The sequence below is a fragment of the Penaeus vannamei genome, chromosome 12 (assembly GCF_042767895.1).
Source record: "Penaeus vannamei isolate JL-2024 chromosome 12, ASM4276789v1, whole genome shotgun sequence".
Lineage (NCBI taxonomy): Eukaryota > Metazoa > Arthropoda > Malacostraca > Decapoda > Penaeidae > Penaeus > Penaeus vannamei.
The window spans coordinates 37,591,239-37,601,238 of NC_091560.1; the positions used below are offsets into that span (position 1 = coordinate 37,591,239).

General features: G+C 34.4%; 2 protein-coding genes across 3 annotated transcripts in view; one reads left to right on the plus strand and one right to left on the minus strand.

Annotated features, from left to right (window-relative positions):
• Nucleotides 1-5,414, plus strand: part of Cont (Contactin) — a 22,438-nt gene extending 17,024 nt beyond the window's left edge. Inside the window, exons 18-26 of the mRNA XM_027351212.2 lie at nt 43-197; nt 353-484; nt 677-766; nt 912-1,097; nt 1,234-1,419; nt 1,557-1,725; nt 2,012-2,145; nt 2,370-2,553; nt 3,514-5,414. Of these exons, the coding sequence (XP_027207013.1) occupies nt 43-197; nt 353-484; nt 677-766; nt 912-1,097; nt 1,234-1,419; nt 1,557-1,725; nt 2,012-2,145; nt 2,370-2,553; nt 3,514-3,641 (1,364 nt within the window). The 3' untranslated portion in view covers nt 3,642-5,414. The remainder of the gene's footprint in view (nt 1-42; nt 198-352; nt 485-676; nt 767-911; nt 1,098-1,233; nt 1,420-1,556; nt 1,726-2,011; nt 2,146-2,369; nt 2,554-3,513) is intronic.
• A 2,184-nt stretch (nt 5,415-7,598) lies between these two features.
• Nucleotides 7,599-10,000, minus strand: part of LOC113800439 (uncharacterized) — a 4,748-nt gene continuing 2,346 nt past the window's right edge. For both annotated transcript variants that reach the window (XM_027351207.2, XM_027351208.2), the window contains exons 4-8: nt 9,998-10,000; nt 9,501-9,693; nt 8,948-9,099; nt 8,203-8,392; nt 7,599-7,755 (exon numbers count right to left, since the gene is read on the minus strand). The exon at nt 9,998-10,000 is cut by the window's right edge and continues 156 nt beyond it. In XM_027351207.2, coding sequence (XP_027207008.1) covers nt 7,670-7,755; nt 8,203-8,392; nt 8,948-9,099; nt 9,501-9,693; nt 9,998-10,000 — 624 coding nt within the window. In that variant the 3' untranslated portion in view covers nt 7,599-7,669. The remainder of the gene's footprint in view (nt 7,756-8,202; nt 8,393-8,947; nt 9,100-9,500; nt 9,694-9,997) is intronic.

The window sequence follows — 10,000 nt, forward strand, 5'->3', positions numbered from 1 at the left end:
TCTTATTTATGTTTTATGATTGATTGTTTATTTTATATCAAGGTGGAGTATCTGCTATTGACCTAACAAGCACCAGAGCTCGTGTGCAATGGACAAATGGAGCAAGCAATGGTAGAGTAATTGAGAAATACACAATCCAGACAAGGACACAGTGGACAAAAGAATGGAAAACTGTGGCTGAAAATGTAACAGCCAGGGTGAGTGATACATTATAACAAGATCAGATGAAAAATATCTTTGTGTGTATATATGTGCGTATATCTATGTATATTTGTGTGTGTGTGTGTGTGTGTGTCTGTCTGTCTGTCTGTCTGTCTTGGGATCAAGTTCTCACAAGTTTGAATATTTACAGATTATTGATTCTTCCAATGGGCGTATGGAGTACCAGTTGGGAGACTTCCTTTCACCCTGGGCATCACATGAGTTCCGAGTGCAAGGTATCAACAGTCTTGGTCAGGGCCAGTTCTCCACTGCATCTCCCCAGGTAAGTTGCTGTAATTCTTTTCTTGTTTTTTATGGCACACTTATCTGCCAGAAAGTATTTGTTATTGTTGCAATTGTTTTTAATGCAATATACTCCAATATTATTTGATTCTTTGCATGAAGTTTCTGTAGGTTTAGGATAGGGCCAGCCTTTTGAGCATTTGGATATTGTAATGGTTTCCTTCTCCTCCAGGCCAATACTCGACCAGACATTCCTTTCAAGACCCCATCCAACTTGGGAGGAGGCGGAGGCAAGACCGGGGATCTCACCATCACCTGGGATGTAAGTTGTCATGTATATAGGTTTATGGAAAACCTTTTACTTATTACTTTGGTTTTTCCTTTGAGGAAATATACAAGCCTTTCACTGACTTTAACCTTTGATGGTTGCCATAGTTTGTGTATCAAAAGTACCTTTCCAATTTCAGCCTATGCCTGGAGAAGACCAGAATGCACCGGGAATATACTACAAGTTGTTCTGGAGGCGGTCTGTCTTAGATCCAGAGACAGAGTTCCAGACTGTTGTGCTGCGTGAACGTGGCAATACAGGCATGCATGTTGTTGATGTTAATCCTATCAAATACTTCTACACCCAGTATCAAGTTAAAATTCAGGTGAGATTTTATCAGTCACTATGTTTATATTGTAGGTGGAGATTATTGCAGAATTCCATTTTTATATGACTAGATTTAGCAGTAAGTAGAAATGCATGAGTACAAGTATAATAAATAGAAATGACCTGTTTTACAGCCATTCAATAATCAAGGAGCAGGTCCTATAAGTGAACCTGTAGAAGTCTTCACTGCAGAAGGTATGCCTCAGGTTCAACCCACAGAGGTGTCTGCTTTCGCTCACAACGCAACATCACTCAATGTTACCTGGCAGCCTATTAATCCTACCAGAGATAATATCAGAGGAAAACTTATTGGATACAGAGTAAGTTTTGCATCTTATGAAATTTCTGAGAAAAGAGGTTTTGTGATTGTACTCTTCCTTGTCATGATCTCATAAGAAATTCTGTTATTGTTATTCACCAGAAAGATGCATTTTATTTATTTATAAATTTTGTACAGATCAAGTACTGGAGGAGAGATGACAATGAGACAGATCATATTATCAAGCTGCAGATTGGAACAGAGCCACATGGTTTAATTGTTGGTTTGGTGCCAAATACTTTTTACTGGATCAGAGTTATGGCATACAATAGTGCTGGTGCTGGACCGGAGAGTGAACGATTCCTGGGTATGTATGCTTGAAAGTTTTCAGGCTTTGTTCAAGTTTTGATATGCATTGGGTAGTTCTTTGATACACTTTGCAGCAGACATCATTCTTTATTGTATTGTAATTGTCAAAATGTATAATGATAATTCAGGTAAGGTATATTTTATTGGAATATAAATGAATAGCTGAGGTACTATTTTATTATTATTGGAAAGCTATAATATACTGAGGTATATTGTAATTTTAAGCTTTTACCAGGATCTTAAAATTTATCTTTGTTATTATTTTTTATAATTACTTTGCACAGAACGAACATGGCGCTTCCCTCCACTCATGCCACCGAATGCTGTCAAAGTATATGCCATCAATCCCAGCACTATTCGTGTCACTTGGCGAGGTGTCACACCTTCTCCCATGGAAGAACCGCTTTATGGATACAAGGTTTGTGGCAGTCATTCTGTTCTTAAGATATTTTATTTTTTGTGAAATGTTTCTGTAAGTTAGATACAGAAAAATGCAAAGTTAAAGAGAAATTATACACTTTTACAATATTGTCATTGACATCCGAAAGTATTAACAGTTTTCTCATTGAAATTGGAAATTGTGTATTATGCATTTTATAAGATACAGTATTAATGTAATGATTTGGAACTTTCCATTTGCAGATTAAGGTCTGGGAGGCAGACCAAGATTTCACCAAGGCAAATGACACCTATGTTTACATTGGCTCTCCCCTCGAGGCTTACATTAATGAGCTTACCCCTGGCAAAACATACAAGCTTCGAGTCCTTGCTTATTCGAGGGGTGGTGATGGCAAAATGTCCTCTCCGCCATGGGAGTTTCAGATGGGTAAGTTGAGGTCTTGGTGAATGCTCTGTATGTGTTATGCTGTATTTTCAAATCTGTGATTGCTATTTCTGTATTGACCCCTTAGCATGGTATCCTCTCTGATGGATTATAATTCCTTCCCAGCACTTGTAGTAAAAGCTGAATAGTATATTATATTGAAGGAGAACAACTACCCTTTTATTTTTAATACCACAGTTAATGTGGTAAATGGCATGTGTTTGGTTGTATTAGACAAGAATACAGTATATTTTTAATGGCTAACCCATTCCCTAACGAGATCTTCAAGAACTCATTTTTCACACATTTGTTGTAATATTTTTTCCTGTTGTGTTTTTATAAACTTGAATTACCCACCCTTATTTCTCTCATTTTATTATCTAGTACTTGTATTCTTTATTATTATCATTCTTCATGCTTTTTTGTGGGAAAGCTCAGCCAGTGATGTCTTTCAAGACTTGAATTAATAGTTTGATATGAAATTCAATTTATGCTATTGATATGAATAAAATGGTAAACTTGGATGTTTATTGAAAAATTGAACATCCAAGTTTTTTTGTGTGTCAGAGAAATAAATTATAGTGTACATTTTGTTGATGTATTTCAGTGTATGATTATTATAAAAAATCTTTGGTTATTAAAATATATACAATGTTCATTTCATCAATATAGTGCTGGAGGGAATGTGTGTCTTTTCCACTAATTTATGCAAAAAAATTTCTAATCAAATTTTAAAGAATGATCATCTCCCAATTATTTCATGAGTAGGTAGATACAGCTGTTGCATTCTCACTGTTCTGTTTCCATTTGAATGAAAATGGAATCACACATGATTATTACTAATTATAGATAAGATGGATACAACTCTGATTTATATTGTTTACTGAAAAAGGAGAAGGAAAATCAGAGGAAAAGAAACACTGAATAACTAATGCAAGATTTTTTTCTTTTTTCATCAACCAGGTGACCCAGACATCTTGAAGGGTGAAGCTCCGCCTGCCCATGCTTTTATGGACAAAACCCTTGTTTGTACATTCCTGGTGGCCTTCCTCACTCCCCTGGTTCGCTCATGGGTTAATAGGCATCACTGATTCCTGCCTCCAGAGACAGCCTGTCTTCGTGATATTTGCGTGAAGTAATGGAGTTGTCTGCTCCATTGCCATTACATTGTCCAAGTTCAAACTTGACGATTCCTTGTGTTGCATCAAATACTTTTATTTCACTTTAACCAGGGTTTATGTATATTGTGAATCTTATGACTTGCAGTAATTGCATGTTATTGTATTTTGTTGATGTCTGTATTTTACTAGACATAACATATATTTAATGGAATTTATTTTTTTAGTGTGACATTCCATTGTTCAAAAGGGCCAAAGTTGGAAAATAGTACAGTAAAACATTCCTGTGTACAAAGATCAGATTTGAAACTTTAGTTCTATAAAGTGTCAGTTTAAGGTATACATTTTTTTTTTCTTTCTTTCTTTCCTGCCAAGTAAGAGTGTGAAGTTGCTCATATGAATTTTTGTTAGGATGACTAAATTTGTATTTAGTCTTTTGCATTGTTAGGATTTCTAACGAGCACTTTTAATCTGTAAGATTTTATCTCTGCAAAATGTAGTTGTTCATGAACTTTAGTTATATATTTACTTAGCATAGCACAGTAATAGCTATTAAATTGAAATATTAATTACCTTGAGATTTTTTTGCCATATGTCATTTCAAGATAATAAAAACCTCATTACTTAGGTTCAGTTTTAGTATCTACTTCCCTAGGTAGTTTGAGATGTAGGTTGTCTTTTCTTGTAAACTTTCTTAGACTTCAAGAGAGTCTCATTCACAAATTTTTAACCAAAGAAAAGTGGAAGAACTGACAATTTAATATCTGGTTGGGGTTATGTCAATGGCAACCATAATTTTCCTGTTCTGCCAAAATGCAATATTTGTACTCACTCAGTATAATGGCTTAGCAAGTCCTCCATTGTTATCAGGAAAGTATTATGAGCAATAGTATTGTTACTATTTATATTTTTATGATAAATGTATATTTAAGAGGTAAAAAAAAAACGGAAAGAAAAATGCACAAATGGCCAAGTGATAATTCACTTGTATGTAATTCACAAATGTATTGTGTGTAAGAAATGTGCATAAGTGATGCGATTCTTTTTAAGTATATCTCAAACAACCATAATTGCTAAATTGTATTCAAGTTACCTGAATGACTGTCAGTGAATTCAGGTTTGAATACTGAAATTGTATAATACTTTTATTGTTGAATACATAGTGGCTTCATAAATATTTTGGATAAGCACATTAAGTGGTATTATCATGTATGAAATGCAAGATATATTCCTAAATGTAAGCATTGTTCAAACTTTCAGGAACTTTGGCGTGCCTTTCTTCCATCCTTTACTGTATGGAATGTGGTTGTACCATATTGTGATCAAGTTATAAAGCAATACTTTCAGAGGCACTTGAATTACAAGTGTTGGAAACATTCTAACCATTTATGTATACAGATAATTGATATTTACATAATTTTCTTTATGATAGTAAAAGTGAAAGTCAGATAGTTTTTCTTTCTTTCTCTTTTCTTATTTTTTAATGGGTATCAAGTTTTCTTCCAGTATTTGAATGAAACACAGATACCTGATCTAGAATTCCTCTCTAAAATTAAGGAATTCCAATATCCAATATATTGATGTGTGACTGTACTTCAGTGTTTCCGTCCAGTTTTATAGTTTGTGTACAATTTTGTAAAGTTCTTTATGTGTACTTACATTTAATTTAAGATTGTGAAATATTTTAATTTGTTTAAATCAACACTGTCGTCTGTTATGCTGTATTCATATAAAAATATTTTACAACTTTTTGTATTATTGAACAATTCTTTACTTTTCCTCATATATGACCCCCCCCCCACTCCTTTGCTAAACATCTTCCTCATCCAGCCCCCCCACCCTTTATATCCACAACAGGCTCTTCTCTTACCATCTTCAAGTTGCTACTGAACTTGGTGCCTACTTTAGTTAGGCCAGTAGCAGCTCTCTCCTTTCTCCTCACTTCTCTTCCATAAAATCAAACAAAGAGTGCAGTTCTCCCAGTCTTCTACAGAATCCTATGAAGCCCCTTTTTCTTCTGAAATTTATATGTATTACAGTTGTGCTGCAATACCCATGAATGCCCAGGCAGTATACAATATTTTATAACACCTTCCATCAACTTCCTTGGCCTTCCTCTTACCAATATTCAATAATATTTGGATAACCAGAAACTCTCTTCCCCACTGGCATGAAGCCCTTGTAGTATCAGTCTTAAAACCAAATAAATCTGGTATTCTTCCTCAAGACTACTGTCCCATAGCACTTACAAGCTACTTATGCAAGTTATTGGAATGAATAGTACCAATGCAACTGATGTGGTACCTGAATATCATAACCTCTCATCAAATCACATAAATATTTGCCATGCATCAGTATTAGCTGTCTTCAATGTGATACCACATGGCAATACCATATCCTTCAACAACTATCTTCCCATGGCAGATGCAGAAACATGGGCTTGTTCATATATTCCTTTTTTCTGAATGCACCTTGTGTGTCAGATTTGCCTCTTCTACTTTATCTTCTTTCCGTCAATTTGAAGATGCCCCACAAGGCAGTATGCTCAGTACCTCATTATTCCTCATTGCTTTAGATAGATTGGTTTCAGCTCTACCATCAGGAATCTGGTTATCACTGTATGTGGATGATCTAGCCATCTTTGCCTCTGGTTCTTTCATACTTGCTCTCCATCAAAGTCTCCAGTTTGCATTAACATCAATCTCTTCAGCTACTAACCATGGCTTTCAATTTTCTACCTATAAGACCTTTCCGTCTTTTCTTCTCATTCATGTATAGACTCCTAACCTATCATCCAATTCTGCCCTTCAGGTAAGTTCCTTGGTGTCATTTTGACTCCAAACTATTTTGGGGAGATCATATCCTTTTTGTTGAAAGAGCCAGTCATCACTCACTCTTACAAACTCTCACATATATATCTTGGGGGTTCAGAATGAAAATGCTCATCTCCATATTACCCTAATCCTCTCCAACCTTGCTGTCATATATATTATTCTGCCTCTGCCTCCTTTCTTGCACACATTGACACAATCCACAATTGTAGTCCTAATCCACCTCAGGTACTGGTTTCTCCATTGTCTTTCCTTCTCACACATACAACTTTTCCTTTCATCCTGAATCAAGCATCTTTACAACAGAACTTTATATTATCTTCTTTTTACAATGCATACCTTCCATCTCTTCCTCATCCTTCACCATCTTTACTAGCTCATGTAATTCACTATCACTCATACATTCCATACACCCTATCAGCCCTGAAAGATAAAAGATCAGTTGTTTTATCTGTCAACATGACAGAAAAAAGCCATGGACAGGCAAATGCCTTGGCATGATCTGCCACATTATCCACAATCCATCAACCTTGCTTTTCACACATTCCAGACACCAACTACTACCCCCACTTCAAAACTTTCCTCTACTACAGTTGGCAATCTCTTTCCCGACCTCCCAACCTGCCGGACATCCTCATAGAATCCCCAATCTTTTCAATTGACAACCTGTTCTCCTTCCTCAGATGCATAAATACCCTCTATTTGATCTAATTACTCTTTGTGCTTAAATCTTCCCCTCCTATCAATTGCTATCCTACCCCATTTACTCTGCCTCTACCTACCCCTTTTACTTCCATAGTATCTTACAATACCATATGACAACTGAAACCAAAGACATTTTATTCTAATAAAGAACTACTTTAAACCCCTTTCATCACAATACATTACCATAGTGCTGTATGACCTTTGATGTCTGGCACATTTGTTTAAAACATTAACCATTAACCATTCCTCATATATATATCAATGGAAAGAGTAAGACTGAAGAGTACTTGAAACTAAGTGAATATTATGTGTCAAAAATGTATATACATTTCTTATAAATTTACATACTAAAGAAGTATACTGATTCATATTAGGCATTAATAAGACCTGCAAGTAATATTTTTCACTTTTATTATATCTTCAGGGTAAAAAAGAATACCAAAATCAATGAACTTTATATGAGTATCAGCACCTAGCTATGGCTTTTTGCGCAATCCATCTACACGGAAATTCTGGAACAGCAGGAACAGCCTGAATCTCTAGAGGAGTCCCTGGAATTAATCAAATAATTGTTCAATTACGTATACCATGTTGCACAAAATTGCCAATATAATAATTTTTACATTTATTTCCATGTTTTAATCTCAAATTGGAATAGAAAATTACAAACAATGAACATGGAAAAACAAGTGATACATATAATACATTATTGATTGAGTCACACTATGTCAATATAGCAAGAGCTGGTACAACAGAAGAATAACTTAGACATTAAAACTTCCTTGTAAATCACTAACATGAGACAAATAACAAACACTTAAAACAACATAAATATTTCTATTACAAATGAGTTTTCAAAATGCATCATCTACAGAAAACAACACACTCTGACTAATCTACTTGTACAATTATTGTTTTCTTAAGAATATTTTTTTTTGGCTAACTTGTATCATAAAATTGTAGCTAATTAATTAATTAAATCATCTATCTATTATTACCTTCTGAAAGTGATTCCTGAAGATCAAAGTTACTTAGATGTATGCTATCTAAATATGTATTCTTACGATGAAAGAAAACCGTCTCCCAGGTGTTGTGCCGCACCATCCACAGTGCAAGCCCACATTCTTCGTTAAAGAGGCTTAACACATTACCTTTTCCTTCTCTAACACTAGTATTTACTTCGAAAGCCTGGGAAAATAGAGATATAAAAATTTATAATAAAAAAATATCTCTCAATTCAGGAATAAGCACACAACTAAACTGCATGTATATAATTTTCACTGTTAAAAAAAAAAAAATTAAAACTGTTTCATGATGTATCCAGTACAATTACTTGTGATATATAATGATCAATTTAGACAAGAAAATTAATCATTCAGAGTTGAAATATCTATATCAAATTAACAATATTAACTATACAATTTATGATCAAGGGAAAGTTATATCCAAGTGAAATATAATGACAATATTGCTTAAGTTTTTAAGCGACTGCAATTTCCCAATGGAATCCAGCAACCAAACTTCATCCAAAAGCTTTGTAAACTCATTCTCTTTTGGACATGTTTCTATCTACAATGTGTTTCACATGACTTTAAAGTATGGGGATGATGACATGACACTTCTTCATGAATAAAATCATTAATGCATTTAGGCAACTGCCATAGAATTACTGAGCTCAATTTCTCCACCTGGAGAAGGGAAAATCATACTTAAATCAAACCCTGTTTTCAGAGCAACACTTACTTTATACCCTTGTTTTTCCGTCAAACCCTGGGGAAGGCCAAGACTAGGGAAATCCTCCGCAGTATCTCTAATGATTCCACCAGCATTACTTGCACTATCATCAGCAGTGACATCATCACTTGGCCCAGATAGTGTCCAGGTACTCCCTTGGGCTAGAAATACATTGCATATCAAATTACATACACACAAGTACATAACTGTTAATGGATAAGATTGGGTGAGAAGTGTGTAACTGAAAATGGGGAAACATAAATTAGTAAAGCCAAAATGGGAAAGAAGGCTCAATGGTAAGAACATTACACACCACACCCATGTATCTCAATAAGGACAAAACATGTATATGTAGGGTACATTAAAAAAGTAAGTAAGAAAAAAAAGAAGAAGAAAAAAAAAAAAAAAAAATGAAAACAGTCTAAATGGTAAAACTTATAATCCATCAAAAACTGAAAAAGACAAATTCCCTTTCTTTTCTAATATATTAATTCTTATATCAGATGAAGCTATTCATCATTTAATTGAATGCAAATACAGGACATGATACAAAACAACTTACTTGTTGGTCTTTTGCCCTTCCAGACTTGTGTTGCAAACCAGGTGCAATAGTAATTATCTTCAGATGGTTCACACTGCTCTGCATCAAACTGTAGTGGATCATTTTCGCTCAAGAAATCCCTGAGATTTTTTTTATTGGACATACGCTTGCCAAAGTAATAAAATCTGGATCGTACGAAGATGACCCTTTGTTCCTGGAAATGTTCAGGGCATCATATTTAGTAATACATCTTAGGAATAGTCTACAGTATAATTAGCTTTTAAGTCACTGGATGAAAAGAAAAAAATATAGGTAAAAAAAAAAAGGAAAAAGGAAAAAAAAAAGGGAGAAAGGGGAAGAAAGTGAAGCATGGGAAAAAAAGGTGAAAAAAACAATAAGATGAAAAGAGATGAAAAAAACTAAAGAACAAACAAGAAAAAAAGTAAATATAAGAAACTTTTTGAAAAAAAAAAAAAAAAAAAAAAAAAAAAAAGAAGCTTAAGAAATCTAGGCCTCACCTC